General features: G+C 44.8%; 3 protein-coding genes across 4 annotated transcripts in view; 1 reads left to right on the top strand and 2 right to left on the bottom strand.

Moving 5' to 3' along the window:
* LOC147871544 (BLOC-1-related complex subunit 8 homolog) overlaps positions 1–789 on the bottom strand; it is a 33621-nt gene extending 32832 nt beyond the window's left edge. The window contains exon 1 of the mRNA XM_087361071.1: positions 649–789. Coding sequence (XP_087217197.1) covers positions 649–653 — 5 coding nt within the window. The 5' untranslated portion in view covers positions 654–789. The remainder of the gene's footprint in view (positions 1–648) is intronic.
* On the top strand, positions 349–2427 carry LOC147871543 (translocon-associated protein subunit beta-like). Its single transcript, XM_087361060.1, has 2 exons — positions 349–921; positions 1456–2427. The coding sequence occupies exons 1-2, from the start codon at positions 349–351 to the stop codon at positions 1540–1542; spliced, it is 660 nt and encodes a 219-aa protein (XP_087217186.1). The 3' UTR covers positions 1543–2427.
* LOC147871542 (peroxisomal multifunctional enzyme type 2-like) lies at positions 606–11934 on the bottom strand. Of its 2 annotated transcripts, XM_087361057.1 has the most exons (17): positions 11708–11934; positions 11446–11529; positions 10786–10923; positions 10406–10558; positions 9788–9932; positions 9209–9336; positions 8864–8980; positions 8270–8469; positions 7776–7836; positions 7547–7710; positions 6110–6233; positions 5759–5931; positions 5184–5360; positions 4275–4436; positions 1688–1829; positions 1239–1334; positions 606–811 (listed from the first exon to the last, which is right to left on the bottom strand). In XM_087361057.1, the coding sequence occupies exons 2-16, from the start codon at positions 11498–11500 to the stop codon at positions 1273–1275; spliced, it is 2001 nt and encodes a 666-aa protein (XP_087217183.1). In that variant the 5' UTR covers positions 11501–11529; positions 11708–11934; the 3' UTR covers positions 606–811; positions 1239–1272. The 2 variants fall into 2 exon arrangements, with proteins under 2 accessions (XP_087217183.1, XP_087217185.1); XM_087361059.1 differs by lacking the exon at positions 1239–1334 and having other exon boundaries at positions 11708–11932.
* Between the last annotated feature and the right edge of the window lie 10568 nt (positions 11935–22502).

The raw sequence follows: 22502 nt of genomic DNA, 5'->3' as shown, positions 1-22502 counted from the left end.
AAACTACAGTTCTGAGTTACAAAGCATGTTACAAACTATGGAACTTCTAAACTTCCGTGTTTAACAGTGAAGCCAAAACAGTTTCATTTTAACATTGGCAACGGCTGGAACGGTATATTTTATCGTCATTAACTTTTAAATTGGTGACAATGAAGGGAACCGGAACTAATTTTTAAGTGCGGTCATTGCCAGTAGGAGTCGAATTACATGCTTTGTTGCTTGTGAGTTGGCAACGAGTTGGAAGTTTTGATAAAGAAGTGCCATTCCGTTGGGAAAGATTCGAAGTACTCGTGCGTACAACACGTTGGGGAGTGTATAAATTAATATTTCGTTAAAAGTCTTGAAAGAATGAAATTTCTAAGTATTTTTGTTCTCACAGCCCTAGCTGCTTATGTAGATGGTAATGAGGAAGAAGAAACGGGTGCCAGATTGCTAATTTCGAAACAGATACTGAATAGATATCTGGTTGAAGACATGGACATAGTAGCTGGGATATTTAGATGTCATATTGTTTCAGAAAAATTATCGTCCGGTTGTTTTTGCAGAATAGAAATTTTTACATATCATAGGCCGTTTATGTTACAAGCCAAAGAATATGGAGCATCTCATGATAATATTGTATTTAGTACCCATATAATACCAACATACCTCATAAACTTGTTTGATTATAACACACAACATTCTTTGCAGTACACACTATATAATGTTGGCACAAGTACTGCTCTTGGTGTTAAGCTGAGTGACAGTAGCTTTCACAAAGAGGCCTTCACTTTGGTGGGTGGTCAGCTCAACATCAAGATTGACAGGATCCCTGCAGGGACAAATGTATCTCATGTAGTAGTTGTCAGACCAAGGAAATATGGATACTTCAACTTCACAGCTGCAGAAGTCAACCACAGACCAACAGAGGATGCCTCTGAAGTGAGTTATCACTTGCATGGACCGTGGTCAAAATTTATAGAAATGTTTGTAATTTCCATTGTGCTGGTCCTAAATTATATATTTAGAATGTACAGGAAGCCATTGTAAAATAATGAGCATAAAACACAAATTCTTCAGATTGATAAAATGATTTTCATTTTGAAACATTTAAATATTACTTGGAAAATCCATCTATGGACACCATACTTGTTTCTGTCTGCTTCTCTGATATTCAAAGCTCATAATTAAAATGAACTGAGGACTGAATATAGCTAACATCAAAGCTAAAATTGAATATTAATCTCCAAACTTCTTACAAGTCTTCCAAGTGGTGTTCCTCAGGTTTCACCATCAAATTTCTGCATACATTTCATTTTTCCAGAACTTCTTGACAAATACATATGCCACAAAGCCTGTAATCATGTAAAATTCCTAAGTTTATCTCTTGTTTTGTTTTTTGGGTTTCTGTTAACATCGTCACACACTGCTCCTGTAGGACGCAACAGAAATGCATAACAAGTCTTTCCGTTTCAGCTGCAAGTGGCCATGACAAGCGAACCCGGCGAGGGTCTCATCATTGCCTTCCGTGACTATGATAAGAAAACCCTGTCTCTCAAATGAGATACAAACCCAAGATCTGCCAGATATGAAGTAGGAGAGTTAACCGCACAGACAAAACATTTAACAGATGAAAGTTTTAAGTTAGTCTGTATAAAATTTACTCTCTAACAGTGCTGTAAATCCATGACAACTGTGTGATACATACTCCAGGTGGCAACAGTATTGCCATCTTTGGTGATGTTGTACTGGAACACACCACCGATCTTCTTGGCACGCTCTGGGTTTGCCGCAACCCGCTTTTTCAGCAAGTCAAACACACCATCCGAATCCAGCGCTGATGTGGATGCCTGCACCAACAATGCAACCTCACATTACAGTTTACAAAGCCACCAACATCATACACCATTTCTGCATGTCTCTAGGAACCTGTTAACTCTCTGGTGATAGAAAACGAAGGTCGAACATTGCCAATACCAAACAGTATCACTAGCTGCAGGACCAAGCCACTTTGGCACAGTTCAAACACATCTGTATTTGTCTAAGATCCAGCTTAATATTTACCTCCCCTTAAATTCTCAGTCTTACTTATGTCCAATTTTTTTAACAGGATTCCCACCAAACTATGCATAATCTTATTTTCATCTTATGAAGAACACATTTAGTCCTTTAGTTCACTATCCTAAGAATCCACTTATTTGATCCTTCAAGATCCCAAATAATATTTGGTTGTTTTCAAACACAATTTAGGTTCTTCACACAAAGAAAGAAACCATATTTTACAACCATACAAAAGTGGAAAAATATGGATATGATGTAACTTGATCTTTAGCATTACTGAGAGTAGTTTCGATGGTTACACACTCTGTAATCAATAATGAGTACTTCCTGAACGTGTTAAATATTTATGAATACTATATTTTTAGCTTAAAAACAAATGCAAAACCATGTTCATATTTTCATTCTATGTTAGGACATGAGATATGCCTCTGAACTACAAATTCCAGTTTTCACTTCCCTCACCTTGGTGGACCTCATCACAGCAGGCATAGTGACTGACTGATGCAACCAGCATACATCAGAGCTACTCACTTGTGTTTCTTCCATGACCTTGAACACAGCTACTGTACTGTACTGTACTGTACATGTTATCAAGACAACCTTACATGTAGGCTAAAGTGCAAAGTCTTTCCTGCCTCCTTGACAGTGACTCAGCTAGTCAAAAAACTTACTGCTTTTACAAAACAAAGGTTCATTATTCTGTTAGACAAAACACACACAAATGGCCATATCATGACTCGGCTCCACCCCCAGCTTCATGCCAAAATTTTTTTCCAAGTCTAAGCCAATTTCTGACCTAATGACATTTTACATAAACAAGTGTAGTGAAACAATGTATTCATGTGACAACTTCTCTTTGTCTCCCACAGTTCACTATTCACAAAGCACTAAGTGAACTGTACAAATCGTGAAGTTTCTTCCTCACTTTGCCCACTGAAGATGCAAATATCCTCAGAAATTGATTTGCAGATATTTACCATAAGCTGGAAATGTAACTAGGAAAGAGAAAACAAAGAAATTCCATAGAGCTTTTGAGTAACCTCTGAAGACCAACTAGGAAATTAAAGAAAATAATTAACCCCTTCAGCCACAGTGAAGGTGCATAATATTCTATCAATCCATTGTTACCTCAAAGAAAACACAACACGTCTCCACGACAACACTAAACTAGTTAATGCTGCTTAGAGAAATAAATTACTGTTTATTCTGAGATCAATATAAAACCCACATTATATATTCTGTGGGCAAAATGCAGAGATAATGACTGTTACAGCAGGTGGTACATACAGTTACAACTCAGCTTTAAAGGGTTAAAATGGATCTTACTGAAGATGTGATACTAGCAAAGCTGTAATGTTTGGGATCTTAACAAAAAGGTAACATAACCTTGTCACTGAGAGTAAGAAATTGCTAGGCTGAACAATGCAGGTTATCACAAGATAACAGAATATCAGTTACACTTTATATCGATTATAAACACAACTTGCAATCTGTAGGAACAAACACCACACAGCTCAGGCCTGCCTCATGGACTTATCTTGAACCACTTGAACACAATCCACAACCTAACACCCAGTATTTTAAAGATCCATTTTAATATTACACTCCCATCTATGAGTTGGTCTCTGAAGCCATCTCTTCCCTCAGGTTTTCCACACAAAATTCTGTACTCATTTCATGTCTTGCTCATGCATGCTGTATGCCCTGCCCATCAGAGCTTTCCTATCATTTTACTAAAAATCCAGAATTAAATCTTATATTTGGCTCATTAAACCCACACTAAATTAAACATTCTCCAAAACACAATTACAGAATTTACATCAAAATGTACATTTATATTAAGTAAGCTTTACATGCAAACAACACAGCTCAAATGCTTCGTCTTGTTTAGTAGCAGTGTACTGCATAATCAAATTGCATTTTTCTGTGAGGAACCTGCAATATGTGTGACTTTTTATTTCCACTGCGTAGACATGAAATTTAACACAAAAATTTCATTGGAAAAGCTGAAAGGAAAACAGTACTTCGGAGATCTACACACACACAGACATTACTAAAATGCACCTTAGAGAAATATGATGTGAAGAAATAGATAGACTCAACCAGCTCATGACAGAGCATAAGGGCAGAATTATGTGAACGTGGTGAAAGGCCAGCAGCAACGAAATTTCTCACCAGCAGAACAACCATCATCAAAGATGATCTTGGCCCATCAGTCAGCCACAAAAACGTACCTTGTGCTGCGGGACGGATGCCTCGGTGAGATCGACATATGCGCCAGATATCACCACGCTCCCCATCTCTTTCACCTTGGTCTGAAAGTGGATACGGTTCCCCTGTTGCCACATGTCAGTCTGTAGTGTCTGCCCAGGGATAACCGGCTTGCTGAACCGAGCCTGTAAACCAGTGACAGTCATCATTTTCTTCATACCCTCCCACTCTGATGGCCTGTGTAGTGCAACGATCTAAACCATATTAATGGGGATATCAGGTTGCATCTCAGTCCAGTTTCTGACTATCCTTCTCAGGCTAATCAGAGTTCTCCTCAGTCCCTCCAAAGAACTTCCAGCATAGTAACATGAAAATTAATATTACTGCCCCTTTCCAAATTCATACCCATTCATTATCCTCTCATTCTATCTGATGCTATATAACCTCTGAAAATGAAACAGATTCATGAAATAACATCATATTTAACAATCTCTCTGATGGAAAAAAAGTACAAAGAACTTACAAAGCAACAAGATGATAAAATTAAAAAAAAGAGACTGAAATGGTAAAATGTTATGAACAGTCCTCCGGAATTACAACTTAGAAATCTACTATCAAGCCACACCATTGCACCATGCTTCACATGAATATTTTTTTACTTACCATAGGCCTCCCTTAACGTATCCACTGTGAATGGGAGTCACGGTTATGAAGTATTCCAACAGGGATGCGAGAAAATAGGAAAGCATGTGGAAAGAATAAGAAAGTACAATGACTGACATCAACTGAACTGTACATCAGACACGGAAGAGGCAAGTGAAAAATGCTGTGAACACAAACAATCCATAGAACAACAGAAAGAGGGTGCTGGAATGTTATCATGAGAATGTGAAAATAGGAAAGCCCCAAAAAGAGACGTTTCTATTACACACCTTTATGGCTTTGAATTTGGTTGGATCATTATCCGCATACTGCTGTAGGACATGGCGGGCTGAGAAGCCCAGCGAACACTGACCGTGCAGGATGGGCCGATCAAATCCACCAAATGCAGCCACATTCGGGTCAATGTGAAGTGGGTTGCGGTCTCCAGACAGTCGGTAGAGTGCAGCCTGCAGGAAATAATGTTGAAGTGAAGAAACATTGACAATTAATTTGTAGGTGTGTTTATGATCTCTCTCCATACTAAATTCTACAGACTTAGCTGCAGTGTTTCATTAGTCATAATTTTCACACACAGCAATAAGTGCAGATTCAAAGCAGTCAGCATTTTCAGTCTACATCAAATAATCTTAAGGATGCACATTTTACAAAGCTCTATCACCACAAATATGTCAAGATCTTAATTAGATTGTGCTTCTTCTCCATATTTCACACGTTAGTACTACTGACAGAAGAAACTAAAAATACATACACAGAATAAGAAAAGTTACATTCACCCACCCCCACCCCCTCAAACAAAAATAACCAAAGAGCCTCACACGTAACACATGCTTCCCTCTATTCTGACCTGATCAAGAGACGTGTGTTGCTCAACAGACAAATCAGGAATCCGCTTTGGTGGTTCTGCTGTTGGCACATCATAGGGTGAAGTACGCTTGTCTGTAACACCCTTCATTCCAACAGCAAATGTTGTCAGCAGGGACTGTGCCACCTTCTCACCACTTTCATCAAATGTCTCCACTGCAATAATGACAACAGACAGCAACTGAATTTGTATCACCTTGAAGACTAGACTTTTAAACCACTTATATTCCCCCTAGCCTAGACAGATCAAAGAAAAAGAGACACGTTACAACTGCACGAACCAAGTTGACAGAAGTTACAAATGGAATGATCATACTGCACAATTTTATCTCACCTTCCACCAGCACAACAGTCCCAGATCCCTTGTCCAAGATATCCACCACCTTGCAGTGCACCTCAAGAGTCCCTTCACTGTTGATGGGACGCAGAACCTCCAAGTACTGCTCACCATGCAACATCTGGCAACATAGCAGCAACACGATCCTCCTCAGTCAACTCCAATTATGTACTCAATCGTTTCTCATTCCTTTGTGCCTCATCAGCAACCCTAAGGTTCATAATCCAATCAGTCTCTACGTCGAAACCACTGAACTATCTTTAAGTTAGCAGAACTTCTCGAATCCATTTAGTGGAAAGAAAGAAAGAAATACTTTATGATATATCTGCAAAAAGAACTGAATACTGTCATTTGTTTACATGACCGAGTGGCATGCCAGTGGGAAGCATCTACACTCTGTGCAGCTCACTGAATCAGTGTGAATTCTATCCTCACTCTCTCTATGGTGCAGGATATTCTTTGAAAAACTGACTGTATACTTGGCTTCTCAAAAAATAGAACACTTTCTTTATAGAAGCCAAAGGTTCATCACTGAGTTCACAAAAGCCTGCCATAAGACTAACCTGAGCCAGCTGCATCCAGTTTGCTCCATAGATTCCTATCTCCCAAAGGTCCATCTTAACGCCATCCCACCTACGCCAATGTCTCACCCACAATCTCCTCCCTTCAGGCCTTCTAACCAATATCTTGTAAACACCCCACCCCTCCACAATGCGTTCCGCATGTCCCGCCCGTCTTATCCTCCTCGATTTAATCGCCCTAACGGTATCAAGTGAGGGGTACAGTCCGTGAAGCTCATAATGCAATTTTCTTCCTGCCTCTTAGGTCGAAATATCCTAAACACTCTGTTCTCAAAGACCCTCAATCTATGTTCCTCCCTCAAAGTGGGAGACCAAGTTTAACACCCATACAGCACAACTTTTGTATCTTTAGTTTTCTTGATGTGAGATGAGAGGACAAAACATTTTGGACTGAATGATAGCAAGCATTCCCCGAGTCCACACCACACTGCTCAATTACAACTTCACTAGCATAGAATACGACCTGAATGATCCTCCGTTGCACTGAACAGAAAAACAACTCACTGCAGTATTATTTTTGCAGAAGCTGGATCTGCTTTCATTCCATGAGGACCAGCAGACTTTTAATTTCTTCCTCACTGCATGTACAGTGAACTAAACAAGTCAAGTGCGATGGAGACTGGCTATTATATTCGTAATAGACAAAGCACAGGCAGTAAAATGTGCCTTGCGTTAAGATATATGGACATGTTCAGCTGCGAAGGCAAGAAATGCACATACAGAGATGAAAACACAGCAAGAAGATTGTGAGGTGGCTCAGGGTTACATCCGAAGGCAGGCTTCGAAATGACCGATGCTGAACCTTGCGGTTATCCTCAAAAGAGTCTGCTTATCAAGACATAACCTCACTTACCCTGGCAGGATTGAAATCCCTGCCACTGAACACCTCAGCAGTAACACTAGACTCCATCACGGCAGACACGCCTTGCAACACGAGGAACGTCGGCAACGCAGAGAAGTCTGCGTGGCCTTCATACAGGAATCTCAGGTCACTTGGGTTGGTCACAGTGCTACCAACTGCAATAAAACAAACACATTACTTGTCTGTCACAAACACACGCACATAAGGGCACATTACTCACCTCCCAGTGCATACAGGATCAGGTCACGAGGAGTGTATTGGAACTTTGTCACAACACTCTTCTGGAAAGGAAATCAGGACCTTAAACCATGTTCACAGAATAAGTGTCATCAAAAAGACAAAATAAGTTCAAGTCTGCACAAACATTAGCCACCATCAATACTTGGATGGCAGCACCAGCCATTGCCAAAACTAATGTACACCTCATTTAACAAAATACTGGACCTCCAGTGGCGTAAGCCACAATGAAGCAGTCAGCTTCTTCCAACACCATACGCAAGAAACACACAACTGAAGTAACGTAAACCACGTACTACAATTATGGCGACGGGCTAAAATCCTGTACACAATAAACAAAATTAATTCTGCTCATTCATACGTCTTATACTACACTCCCTCTATACACCTCCACTGGATGGTGCTTAGACACAGGGGTAACTTGAATAATTACTATCTGAAAGCATATGTAAAAAACTACATCGAGTCATAACTCACGCCATCAGAAGAAAGCCCAGAGTTCGACTTCATCTGCTCCAGAACGGTCATCAGGGTACCAGATGCCTCCTGGATGGACTCCAATTTAACGGCAGCAGACATATCTTTCACCTTGCCCCAGTTCTCACGAACAGCCTCTGGTGTCACCAGCTCATTCATCTGTGCACGCAGCAGGCCGCCCGGTGAACGCACCAGATAACCTGAAGGTTGTCAGACAAGAACGCATCCTGATGGAAAGTTCTGCCGACACTCAGCACGGGAGGTAAACGGTTCTCTGCTTGTCTATCATTACTGCGTTTCATGGCTATTCCAAGCTGTCTCACTGAAATCAGGACCCTTGAAACATGAATCCGGTCATTCTACCGCTGTTGACACATCTACGGAAGTCCACATGCAGATTCTGCGACTTATCTACGATTGTGATTTGCAGTGAAAAAATCATTTCTGCATTTCACTGAAAGAGCAACAACAGACCCAACCTTCATGACCCTAATGAAATGCAGTCCTGTTTTGGACGGCATCACATCACTCAGAACCAGTGGTGTCGTTACAGGCATCGAGCATATTCCGAACAGGGGTGCCACTGACACTTACATTTTCCTGCCCAGCCAGCAGCAGACTCGATGATGGAGCCAGTCTCCTCACAGGATTCGTGACACAGCCACGTGACGACTGGCGCAATCAGCTCTGGGCGCAGCTGCGCAAAGAAATCTGTGCAACAAACAAGTGACTTATCAGTATCACATTAGTGTTTATAATCATGAGACAATATTAAAAACTGCTGATAACAGATCTCCAAAACATGAACTATTTATTACAACTGATAATATGACAAAAGGGTGAATATACTTCCAAAATGCACTGTTTGCATCACTTTGATGTTCATTTATTGTAAACAGAAGTGACACACTGTCAGGCTTTAGTATCAGCAGCACCCACCAGGTGGCAGGATGTCTTCAGTAAGCCGGGATGCCGCAGTTGGCACAATCACATTGCAGTGGATGTTGTCCTTCCTGCCCTCTATCGCTAACGTATTGTTCAGACCGACCAGCCCCATCTTGGCAGCACTGCAACCATAAAAAAAACATACATGGACTCTTCCCAAGAAATGCATAAAGCGGCCATCGCTCACACCAACTTTCTTATTTGAGAACAACTTTTCAGCCGCACGAATTACACAGTCCTGAAAGGAAGAGCGATGGTGAATGACGAACTGGAGAGGATGTAGAAGTGACCCTCGGTTATATAACACACTAACCCAGCATCTGTCTTGAGGAACTGTGGGGGAAAACAGTTTCTATCATTTCTGGCAACCAAAGACAAACTTTTATTTTTATAAATAACCAGAATGTTAAATCAATATTTCATAGGCGGGGGGAGGGGTGTATTGTAATTAATACTTTTAAATCCCAAAGATATTCAAAGCAGAACAGATTAATGTCCAAGATATCACGCACACATTATACAAATGATCAATCCTATGAAAGATAAATATACTGAAGTGTCACTAACACCGACCTGTAGTTTGCCTGCCCAAAGTTCCCATATAGACCAGAATTGGAGGATGTCACAATGACACGTCCATACTTTTGTTTACGGAAGTGAGGCCACGCGGCTCGAGTTGCCTTGAAAGCACCTGTTAGGTGTACGTCCTGAATTAAGCCTGCAACAGTAACAAATGATCATTAAACCTCAACAGCACTAGTAACTAGACAAAAAAGCATGCAAAACCATCCCTGAACTCAAGAAATCTACCATAGTCCCTTTTCTTTTGGCCTCCTATACAATATCAATAACAGTCAAAACAGCTCAGCATAGCAGACAGTATTTGTCAAGGTTTTCCTCAGCCTCTCTAGGCAAATGCCATGGACAGTCTCTTGAAACTGGTCAGAACCACAATGAGAATAGATGCTTGTGAATTTTAACTCTTTCAGAATTAGTCTCTGCAGAAAAATGATATTCCAATTTCACTGAACTATCAGACTTTAAGGTAAAATGGCCCCTGGGACAGCTACATAATATCCAGTCACTGGCGCTCTTAGTTTTCTGCCTGACTGACTGTAGCAGTCCAAATACACTGAAAGTACCCCACAATCTGATATTATGGCCAAGAATAAGATTTAATCTCAAACATACTCCAGTCTGCGTCACTAATCCTGGAGAATGACTTGTTCCGCAGGATGCCAGCATTGTTCACTACCACACCTACTCGTCCAAACTCTTCCAGAGCCGTCTGTATAATCTTCTCTCCATTCACCACAGAATCATAGTTGGCTACAGCCTTGCCACCTACCAGAAACAAAACAATCTACGATACAAATGCAATCCCGCGGTGCTGCGACTTCACCGTAAAACAGAAGTTGGAAAGGAAAGGGAATCAGACGGAGGTGGTAGAGGGGGACACAAGGAAGCAGTTTGTAAGAAGGAAGGAGAAAGAGAAGAGGTGAGAGGACAAACAAGAAACTTACATGCAAATGCAGTAGCAGCCAACAAGCATCATAATGCACTAAACCCACCTTTGTGCCGGATCTCTTCTACAACACTGTCTGCTGCACTGCTACTCTTCCCATCGCCATGGCGACCACCACCAAGGTCATTCACCACAACTGATGCTCCACGCTCCGCAAACAGCAGGGCATATGCTTTACCCAGGCCTGAAACATAAAGTCATGGCTGGTCAGAATTATGAGGAACTGGCGCACAAGAAATGATAAGTGGGTGAAACGACACACAGAACTGTTCATTACAAGAAGTTGTAAGCAAATGCCATGATTAATACGATTATGAGACAATGGAAACAGACAAATGATAAAAGAGAAGGGTATTAACTCACCTCTGCAGTGCACACATCACATGGCATGTGGAGTCTCATCATACTTTAATATTATCATGACAACTTTTATCCATGGAAATGGACACACACAAACTGGTACAATTAAAACTGGAAACATACTGTTGTAGCAGCCCACACCCTTCAATTTCATATTTTTGTCTTAACAAATGAGGGAAAGTACTATATTTTTTTTGTACAATATAGTAATTAATGAAGCTGAAACCGCGAAGACAAGAACGATAACCTAAAATAATTTCGACAAGAATTAAATATTTCCGAAAGAAAGTCTTGCATACTAGAAAAGCGATCAGGCACAAACATTATTTTCGTGTACGATAATCACCTGCACCAGCTCCTGTAACTACAACCACTCGGCCATCGAATCGCAGATCTGTCATGCTTAATAGGGCCCTAAAGAAGTCCGAACCTGAAACAAGACGAAGTTACGTGACCAAACACACGGATAAGGTAGTACAAGTGCAAGATTAACCAGTACTTCGTACCTTGTTTACTTTCGTGTGTATAACTGCGAAGTCATCGTCAAGAAATAATGTAACCGTTAAAATTATAATACAACGCACAAATTGCTAAATCTTACTACGTACGATAAATCCGCCGCTGTCTAGTCGTAGACTCCAAGACACAATCCACTACCACGAGATCATCACAGTTTGTGTGCTTGTTTTTTCAGACCTTCGCATCAGATACGGCCAGTCTGCTGTCTGACATAGCTGCAAAACCTCTGTACAAGAAATATGTACTGTACTTCAAAACAGGTTACGAAAGTGATCGACGCAATTTCGCTAGTCATTCTTTCCCATATCGATATATTTAGATTAATGCAGTGCTACCAATAGTATCAGTAGATCTAGCCCCGCGCGAAAATGTTCGAAAGCAACAAATGGCATTTTACCTGTCTGAATGTAGAGTTCCCAAATTGAGATATTTCCTTGCCCTACTTTCACATTTTATACCTTGTATCATAATATCCCATAGAAACTGTACTTACTGCTTTTATTTTTCTTAACTCATGTCACAGTTTTCCTGCCTATGTTATTAATACAGAAAAGAAACATGACTAACTTAAGTCGCTGTTGCGTCTGGAACCTGGTTCTGATTCTGGTGTGTGGTCGTCGCAGTGGATAGTAAATTCTACTGAGACCTCTAGTGCATGTCAATCTGTGTTGCGTTCTTCTAGCATTTCGTCAAACTGTAGTGAAGGAGACGTTAGCTGACGGTCGAAAGCGCGGACAGCCACGAAGCCTTGAACGCGCTGCAGACCGAACAACACTTTCCTGAATTTGTGAATACACGTAAAACAATCTCAGATGACACAACGTCGGGACATAATATCGTACTTTTTTGCAGGTGGGTTTTCCTTGTGTCGATTTGTTTCCAAGAAGATGTTTCTGACATTCTCGTTGCACAGTGTCAAACGAATGGTCAGACGACCGACAAAATTACGGATGGCCGAGTGCGTCTGCGTGTTCTGATGGCAAGGCGCAACGCCAGTCTGTAGTTTTGAGTCGGAAATCGCAAAGGTAGGCCCGCGTGTTTTTGTTTTCTGGTCTAACGCCATTCAAAATGCGTGTCTCGTTTATAGAAGATGGAATTCCTTAATCATTTGTGCACTTGGAATTGTAGTTCAGTGGAAAGAATCCTTCAAGACATTTAGCTTCACAAATTGTTCCTTTACTCCATCCGCATTTTCTCCTTCAAGTCAAACACTTCCAACATGAAAGTATCCAGAGAAACCTTGAAACATGTCGAAACACCCTATGCCAAATCTTGCAATCCTGAAATCGTCATGACATGAATTGTGCAGGATTAGGTCTTTTGGTGCCAACCCCAACCCCATAACGAGGCCTCGCGTGCCGTTAGGGGCACACGCTCTCGTATCAGAACCGCAGGTTTGAGGTTCAGATTCCGTTCGTAATTTGTGAAGTTCAGAAACACTTTGCCTCGCTTTGCCATTACATCTGTGCAGTGGCTTTCTACCCGAAAGCACATTATTTTCCGTCGAATATTTGACGTTGCTGTTAGTTAATTAATTATGTTTAATCGTCTCGGCACGCCTGGCAGAAAGCATTCGAAACAGAAGACGTCTGAATCAGTGAATCGGGTAGGAGGAGGTCTGTACGGAGAAGTAAACGTGTGTTCTCACCGCTCTCTCTCTCTCTCCGTGTCGTTCGGGTTTTGGCTCCCCCGACCCGCGACCCCTCGCGCCTCGACAACTGGTATCTGGGGTGGACCTCCTGCTGCAAATCCGTCCTTGCTATTGGGATTATTATGTAATTCTGAGGTGGCCCTTTATTACTGTGTGAATGGGTCGCCAGTCACATTGTCAAGAGGTTGGTAACCCTGCCGGAGCTTGCAAAACAACTTCCATTCATTTGTAAGAGCCGTGTATAGGCGTGAAATGGACAATTGAGTTGTACTCTATTGTAATTCTAACAACTGCGAACAAAGCCGAGGAAACCTCGCAAAAAAACTATTTTTTTCCAAGAAGACGAATCTGGTGCGTGTAAAAGAGCATCGCCATCTTGCTGTGCGTACAGAACTTTCAAACGCAGTGGCGACACGCACAGCTGGGACTCCACCCGTTCCTACCTGAAGACAGCAACGCAACTCCGTCTGACGGCGTACCCGATCTCTCAGGAGCCGCCACTTTTTGGTTCCCGGTGATGCGCCGTCTCGCAGGCGTCGCGTTATCTCAGACACACACACACGTTCTTTTCGGGACGTTTATTTTGGAAAATGAGCTTTTGTTCAGAGCCTGGGACCCGTTCTGGTTTACGTTGTCGTGGGGCCTCGTAATCCGACGTCTTGCCCCTCCGCGCCCCTCGGGGTCCGTTTACAGGCGCACGCTTGCAGTGGCTCACTGATCCTTGGCTAGTTTGAACTGCGCAAGTTACACGCGGAATCAGATGAGATGACATCAACTGCGTGTGTGGCTGTTTTAAGGCAGGAGAGACTGAGGAAACCCGCAGAAATTTTTGCCCGATGTACGGTAACCAGAAAATGCTTGGAACAGCGTCGTAAAACAAGTATCGGTGACCGCCTGCGAATCATTATACAGACAGACAGCGCGTTTGGTAGTTTCAGAAAGCACCTGATGATGCCAGGACATAATTAAAAGCTTTCCCCAATCATCGAGACACCCTTGGCCAAAGCGACCCCACTTCTCCTGGGTTCAAATCCCAGAGAGTCACAAAGGAGAAGTTGCCTGGTAGCAGGAACCATTAGTTTGAATAGCCAAGTCCTTGCGCCACGACAAAAACCCCGTTAGTCTTTTCACACCTCCGCCCTGTTCGCCGTTTCCAGCAGGAAGGTGTTTGGTTCGCTGGACACCTCAGCCCTGAAGAAGGAGACAGTACGTTTCTCCGAAACGTTGTCATGCACCGGCCAGTCACACGTCATCACCATCACCGCCCTGGCAACGTCAGGTCTTGATTTGTGGTGATCAGATTTAATTTCCGTTGCATAAAAGCTCCAGAGACGCCTGACTTCAAATTACGGGCGCTGTGGCTGAGAAACCTTCTCCCGGACCCCGTTCTAAGCCAGATCAATCCAGTTCACACCCTCGCAGCCTGTTTTTAAGATCCACTTTAATATTATCTTTGTTGGCTACGCCTAGGCCTTGTGGTCTCCTCAAGTGAGGGACGAGCTCATGTGAACTCCGTCGTCCTCTGTTTCTCGGTCTGACGTAGCTTCGTGGAACTCGGGTGCCGTCTGTGTGCCTCGCGGTCCCCAAATTTCGTCGCGCCATCGGAGCCCCCCCCCCCCCCTCGACTGCCTTCGGTCTCTAGTGGCAATGCAGCGGAGCAGTTTCCCCACCAAAATTCTGTGCGTATTTGTTACGTCGAGAATGTAGAGGCCAAAACTGAGAGCACGTGTGACTTGAGCGTAGATGGGCGGATGATATTAAAATGGATCGGTCGGTCGTGGTTGAGCGGGCACGAGGGGCTCTTCCCCGTGGAGGAGACAGACTCACAGGCCTCGGTGCCGATGACAGGACCTGCGCGGGTTACAACGAATCAGCTTATCGACTTTCGGCGCAACAGAAAAGCGAACGAATGAGCACCGAAGTCTCGACGACGGCAACACGAGGTGTCATTAGCGGGGAAAATGAAGTAGTTTCCACGGGCCGTACTAATTCGCCGATTCTGCAGACACTCGGGACTTCGTCCGAACCCAAACACAATGAGCGTTTGTGTTTGTTGTTTCCGGCGATACTTGCGAATATGCAGAGGAGCAGTTTTTTAGCCCTGATCGTTCTTGTGTTATGTTGTAGAAACACTCATAAGAATACCTTCCGATATAAAATGCCTGGAACACACAAATGAGAATCGCTGAATTTAGAAATACTTTCTACATTCGCATTGGCTCTCTTTCAGAGGCTTCCAGATCACCGCTCGCCTGTTCACCGCCAGACTGACGAAGCTCGAGCTTAATCTTAATCTAATCTAACTTAATATAGCCGCTCTGCTTCTGTGCTCCAGTCTGCAGATAAATCGTCAGTGCATGCTACAAGTCCAGCTTATCTAATTCGGTCGCAGTTATTGAAAAAACGAATTATTAAGTTCATTATTGTGAAGTGCTGTCACTTTCAGACTGTGGGAGTTGAGGCAGAACATAATTAAAATCTCTTTCAGATTTCCAATTTCCTTTGTGTTTGGTTGTCGTGTTGTTGGGATCGTGGCCTGGATTTTGCGATCATTTCGTGAGAACATTTTCACGTGGTACACGCTCTGGCGTCTCATGAAAGCCGTGGTTTGTGCCAGTCACTTTTATCCTCGGCCGGCGAAGGGCGTCAGTGATCCTCCGCGTACTCGAAAGCCGACAGGCGCGAGTTATTGCTTCAGCAACGATAAAAGTCCCACCGCTCGGGGCTGCGAAAACAAAACAAACGCAGGAGCCGCAGTGCGTGGGATCTGTCGACTCAGCTCCGCCTTACGCTGCGGTTCTGCAATCTGCATTCATCATTGAATTCTCGCCTCGATTTCGCTGCGCGCTGTATCTCAATGGTTAAAGCTTATTCTCGGGTGATTTTTTCGTTACGTAAGCACCCGAACTGGTGTTTACTGTGCGCAATTCTGAGCTGTCATCGTATTTACCACTGACTTTGGCTTGGAGTGTCAGTCCGGGCCAGAACCAGCCCTCAACCGCTGCAGCTGGTACAGCGGCGTTAAACGGCTTGCCTCAAAAGGAATTTGTAGATCCTGCGCCGGCCGGAATTCGGTTCGGTTCGGTTCAGTTTGTATGAAATGCACCTCCGAAACGTCGGTACACCTCTTCACCAGACTTCATCTTCGGACTCGCCTGATCGAACGTTCTTTCTGGGGTCATTCTTTTCTGCGGTGGAAAAATGATTCGCTCTTGCGCGCGTCTGTGCTCGTGGGCTCCAGAGACAAATCCGACGGACTGATGGAATTCCTGCACTGTCTCTGGTTCGGTTCTCTTCGACGTCCTGTGACCTGGCCTCTGTATCAGCGCTACCTGAGGCAGAAATCAGTCTCGGCACTCGCCTGGAGGGACTGGGCAAAACTTCGAAAACATTCCGGGCCGAAATTTGATCTGGGGCGTGGAGTATGTTCCGGTTTTGTGAAGCCCGCCACTAAACAAGCCGGAAGTGCGGTATGCATTCCTCGCGTCATAACAACTGGCTCTTGAAACACGAAGCCCGTGCATGCTCGCGTTGTTTTGTGGACTGGAGGGGCGTCGGCGTCGAATGTCACACGACGCTCTTCTGTGCGATAAATGACAAATAATTTGTCAACAGTTGCGTGTCTCTTCCAGGAATGTAACTTTACTGGGGGGGGAAAGTCAGAACTTTTCCCTGATTTTCGTTCTCTGCGATGCTGTGATCCGTTGTTCGTCGTCGAAAGTTGTGGAAGATTGTGATTTCTTCGGACACGGATTTCACCACGTGTCATCCGAAGTCGCTGGAGCCAAAACAATCAACTGGCGTCCCATATAAAAAGAAAACTAATGCAGTCGTTGGTGCTGTCCCCTCAGTCTGTAATGGTTTTATCAAACAAATTAAACACATTTCAGATTTTCTTTCACAATTTCCAGACCTGAACAACAGATTCGAGGTTCTTCCGGTGGTAAAAATGTCGATGCCCGCCTTCTGGGCACGTCTGAGAAGAAATCTTCGGCGTTCAACGGAGCGAACAGTTCCTGTAGTTCTGGACGCGTTGGCGGTGCATTTAGAAAGAACTGGCCCGTATTTGTTATCCAGCAACCCTGCTCCTTGGTTCGTCACTGTCTGTCCGAGAAAGCAGAAGCCGTTTTGAGGTAAGAGTCAAGTGCTCTGCAGATTCTAAGTTGTTCACAGAGTCTTCAGATAACGCGCTTTGGTTGTCTTGTTACTTTCATCTTGACAGATGACGGGGAGACATTCCTCAGCATCCATAACGAGGTCGAAACATGGATCTTGGCAGCAGAACAGAACTTGGTGCTCTGACTCGGGTTCATGTTACGAAGAAATAGAGCGCACCCAGAAGAAAGGCTTGAAGTATGAAAGATGGCGGCGAACTGTCATTGCCCTTTTGCGAGTCGGTTTAATCCAATCCACATTCAGTGCCTCTTCCGTAAACACCGCCGAAGTAAGCCAAAGGCCACTCGCTGCAGTTGGCGTTGTCCTCGACCCGGAGCCAGGGTGTGTAGGACCCAGGACATTGTTCAAAGGAAAATTGTCCCCAGTTATGCTCTAAAATTTAATTCAGCGTTCATCTGTACTCGATCGTTTGGGACGTACAAATTTATAATCTCCTTTGCGGAGCCAGGGGAATCCTCCCACTCGGTAGGCGGGGCTAATTTGGTTTTGTAAGTTGAGGATGGGCATGGTCTTGTAGAAGTTTATCAACGTTCATGATGCTTATGATGGAGGCAGCAGGGACCTCTGAAACGCTGGTAAACTTTACCAGACTGTACGGCGCTACTAATCTCAAGTCTTTCGTTTCGCTTTTCCTCACTTGTCCATTGATCCGGAAAATTTGCTGTGCCATTTATAAATTTGATTCAACTGCCTTAATGCAACTTCCGGTGGTTCATGTTTAAAAAGTTCTCTCCGAATTTTGGCCGTGCCGTTTACTTCTTCTAGTGTAATGAATGCATCTGCGTTTCAAAAGCGCTCTCTCGTCTCTTTCCTCCTACGTCCTAGCTAAATTGGGTACCAATAACTAATTTTACTGTTATTATAAATCTGCGCCATTAAATAACCCTCCCGCTATGAAAGCTTGTACCTCGATAATGCAGTGCGTAATTGCACTTAATTAAGGGCTGGGGCGGTTTCTGAGAGGGACGGACTGGGGTCGCTGGCACCAGCCGGTCTGGGCCCTTCCGTCTCCACGTAATAATTCTTCATCGTCCCTTGTACTTTTCTGAGCGTCAGTGGTCGATACTCCCGGAATCAAATGTCGGCTGTCGTGACTGAGATCCATCCAAGAACATTCTGGATCATTTACTTACAGTAGTCCACGATCTCTGCTGGCCGCGCGGTCTGAGGCGCGAGTCTCGTTCGCTTCGACACTGGGACCGTGGGTTCGAATCCTACTCGAGGCATGGATCTCTGTCCTGTGTACAGGTAGAGAGAGGCCTTGCGATTGGCTGACCACTCGTCCAAGGAGTCCTCGACAAGAGGCGGCCGAGACCCAGACTGGCTTGAGGAGCCAGAGATGAGATGAGTTTGCGACCTCTTCCAATAGAATAGTCAAAGAACGCGTAAGTGAACCAAGAGTAGATGGAGTGGAGTTTATTTCTTCGTTAAGAGTGAAACTCCATCCGTGGCCTTGCGTCCTGTGTTCGCATTACGTCATCCGCCTTGTCAATTTATTTATTAACGTGCGCGCCCCCAAATTCGATTTCTCTTCTTCGCACGCATTTTCAAGCGTTTAAAGATTAAAGTCGGCGACTTTCACATTTGTTCAGAGTCAACGAAAAAGGTGAGTCAAACGTCCCGACAGACTTTCTGGCGGTGAAATGCAGAACTCGGTGTCACGGGTTCACCCCGGTCGGATCAGAAGTGACTGCTTGCCTTTCCCCCGGACATGACGTCAGAGAGTCTGGTCGCAGCAGCGGGAGGCCAATTACGTGGTGGAAGTTCTTCAGGTCTGTGTGCTGCTGCAGGGTAGTGATCGTAATTGGCGCTCGGCGAAACTCCCCAGCGAATTAATTAACATGGCGGCACGGATCGCGCCTTCTGCCGCTGGGATCGCGTAACAAACAAGCGGTCGGTTCGCTCCTTCGGGATTCAAGACGCTTTTGTTTTGAATGTGCAAACCCGTGGCTGTTTGTGCCCCACGTGTTTGTCCTTTTTTCAGCGCGCATGCGTGAAGGTGCCGAATGAAACGCGCTATTTATTTTTATTGACAGATTCTTGGGCTATTTAACGACGCTTCCACAGCCGAATAGATTGTGTGTGTGGGACCTGAAGTTCTCAGGGCGGCGAGTGCGAAGATGGCCCCTGCCTTCTGGGATGCAACGCCGTGCAGTCTGGTAAAAATTAGCGGACTTTTCACAGGTACCTGCTGTCTGCATCTTCAGAACGATGGGTTTTTGCAGGCTGCAAGCACCTCTGAAACGTCGGAAAAGTTCTGCCAGAAGGCAGCGAACTTGAAGCCAATGTCCCAGCGCTTTCCTGAGAGGCATGAGGAGAAACCGCAGTCAGAATAACCGAGTTCGAATCTGGGTTGTGGCCAACATGTATAAATCATGTCTCGTATATTTCTCATAAGCCCAGATTGTCAGACAGAGGGGCGGTATCAGTTGGTCCATATTTTCTGAACTTGCTTGTTAGATCATTTGCAAATTTCGACGTTTAAGTAAATGCGTCAACCAAATGCTTCGCTCCGTCGCGAAATAAAATGCATTGGCTTTCTTGTGACGCGGGTTTTGTCTGCGTGGTGATTAAAGCGTCTCTGAAAAATGATTAGGAATTCGAAGAAATTAAATCTCGAAGGTTCTGAGTCGCCTCGCTAATCCTGAGAGCCAGCCCTTTCTCGGCATGAGTGGATCCGAAATCCATTCGAAGTCACTTTTCTACAGAATTCCAGGAATCCGTAATGAAACTGCCTGGCATTTATATCCGAAAAGAAGAGTCGAACCCCCGCCGCATGAACCATCCGCCGATCGAGCGCTGTTGAGTAGTGGTGCCAGGCAAGAAACCAGGTTTCGCACTCGTACCAAACAGTGGCTTGTATTATTGACCGGGGAGGTTGTCTTTTGTCGGCTGAAGATGCGTTGGGACGCGAGGTCGAACGTTCCTGTCATCGGCAAAGGAGCAGCTGGAGTTTGGGTGCAAGGCGAGACTTCGAAGGGCGTTCGTAATGAGCAGAATGGCGAAGGCACTCGGGGAAGAGCTCAAAGACGCATATCCGATGGCCGATGACAGAGAAGAGGAATGCGCCGGCCACATTTCAATTTCGTTGTTTCGAGTGCCCGTGAATCCGAACCTCGTTCAGACGCCGAAGTGGGTTAAATTTATTGCTGTCCCTTGAAAAAAGAAGAGGATAATAAAGGGGTCTGCAGCCACCGGAACACTTTTTGACATGCGATATCGACTGTGGAGAGGAGATGCGCTCCACATTGGCTGCTGTGCAAGAATGAGCATCATCTGGCTTATCTAAGGTTACCTTAACGCGCAGCACAGATTTAGAACGAGCGGAAGTTCCCAGAACTCACGTGAGCACACGGGGGGGGGGGGGGGGGAGTGACCAGCTACGCGACTAGCACCTTCCAATGACTCTGATCAATCAAGTTAGTTCGTTACATATCCCAAGTAGGAGGACCGCCACTTGTCGGCTGTCCGAGACTTTGTTCGATGGACTAACGCCAAATTGTTACTGCAGTTCCAGTGGACGGCGTCTGCTTTGGATCTGGACCTTCGTTCAACATCGAGACAGTGGCTGTCACTTCCTGGGGTCGTCGTAGACAGGAAATAATAAACAGTTTCATTTCTTAGTAAACAATTCGGGCAGACGAGGAGACTCCGAGCTCCGGTTTCGAAAAGCCAAAACAAAGACTCCGGGTCGCGACGTAGTGACCATCGGTCTTTAAATGACACGCGTCGTGTAACACGAGGTCACAATCTTGCGAACAACAAATTCCTCGCCGCTGATTGGTCTCTTGTGTTGTGTTTCCGAGTGCATTTCGATGACGCCTCATTCCAGGTGTCCTGTTCAACGTGTGAGCTGTCCGTAACTATTTTCTTTTGGCAAAGCTTGTCGTTGTTCAGCTACTCGCATAATGCGCCACATTTTGTGGAGACCGAGGGTCCATGGCTTCGCTTGTTTCAGCATCCAATTATATTTTTAACCGAGCGAAGATACGCCGATGTGCGGGGGGGGGGGGGGGGGGGGTCAGTTCCCCGGATGAGCCGAGCTGCCGAGTGAGTGACGCCGCAAAGTATCGGGTGTCGTGTTGACGTCGGTTCGCGCACATGGCCGACACCGCGGTGTTACGAAGTCAAGTGTTTTTGTTCCAGCAGAAAGTCTGGGCCTCCTACGAGGGGGCGAGACGGCAGAAATTCGTTATCCATCGCGGGCCCAACAAACGAACACAGAAGCAAAAGAAGGAACTGCGTTCAAGAAACAGACGAAGAAGGAGACAGCGGGAGGAAGGAAGGCTCAGGACGTCGAGCCATGTCCTTGTTCGTCGCATAGAAACTGCAATCGGCGTCTGATAATGTCCCGAACCTTGACCGAAGTTGCATCAGCAGCCAGCGAATGCGCGTTTCGGCAAGACTGGTCTACGCAGCATCACTTCGTACCGGAGTGAGCCTTCGTGGGCTCGTTACGCCCGTCCGACCAGAGCGGAAGAAACAGGGCGAATTCACGTGAGGTTGTTTTGTGTGTTCCGGTAGTGAATGCAGTTCCGGACTTCTTCTCTTTCCCCCTCCGGAGACGTTTCTGCGGGGGCGTAGATGCCCTGTAATTTTTACGACCGTAGACAGCAGCCACGAGCTTCCGTGCTGTCAGCCTCGGAGACATTCCGTTTGGTCGCAGATTGCTCAGGGCTTCGGATCCGTAATGCGACACCGCCATTGTGGGGCCATTCGTCATGATAAGTGCAGATTATCTTCAGACGGTCGGAACGTGTGAATGTATCAGTGCTCTATCTCACACATGTGAGCGTCCTGTCTTATTTCTGTTACGTCAGCATTGTTTAACGACGATGTGGAACCACGGTTGGCTCCCTGGTTAGCGTTGAATAACATTTAACTGTACAAGTATATTTGTACTGAAATAAAATTCTAACGTAGACCTTTGCATCTTATCTATACGTGACGTCATCCGACAGCTTATCTATGTGTTGCGTCGTGTACTCATCACTCACTCTAGAACCTTTCTTTGTTACGAAATAAATGACTAAAACTTAGCTGAAATCTGTTTGCAA

Source organism: Zootermopsis nevadensis, unplaced genomic scaffold (assembly GCF_977971745.1).
Source record: "Zootermopsis nevadensis isolate Lab colony 2312 unplaced genomic scaffold, Znev_1.0 Znev_ptg000050l, whole genome shotgun sequence".
NCBI lineage: Eukaryota > Metazoa > Arthropoda > Insecta > Blattodea > Termopsidae > Zootermopsis > Zootermopsis nevadensis.
The sequence above is the reverse complement of the archived record's forward strand: the minus strand, read 5'-3'. Positions and strand labels throughout refer to the sequence as shown.

Bases quoted from the DNA above. Each gene is read 5' to 3' on its own strand.
- LOC147871543 (XM_087361060.1), top strand. From the start codon at position 349: ATGAAATTTCTAAGTATTTTTGTTCTCACAGCCCTAGCTGCTTATGTA. The intron at 922-1,455 runs GTGAGTTATCAC...TTTCCGTTTCAG, and splicing joins CAACAGAGGATGCCTCTGAA to CTGCAAGTGGCCATGACAAG.
- LOC147871542 (XM_087361057.1), bottom strand. From the start codon at position 11,500: ATGACAGATCTGCGATTCGATGGCCGAGTGGTTGTAGTTACAGGAGCT. The intron at 9,933-10,405 runs GTATGTTTGAGA...TTACTGTTGCAG, and splicing joins GATTAGTGACGCAGACTGGA to GCTTAATTCAGGACGTACAC. The intron at 7,711-7,775 runs GTGAGTAATGTG...GTTTTATTGCAG, and splicing joins GATCCTGTATGCACTGGGAG to TTGGTAGCACTGTGACCAAC.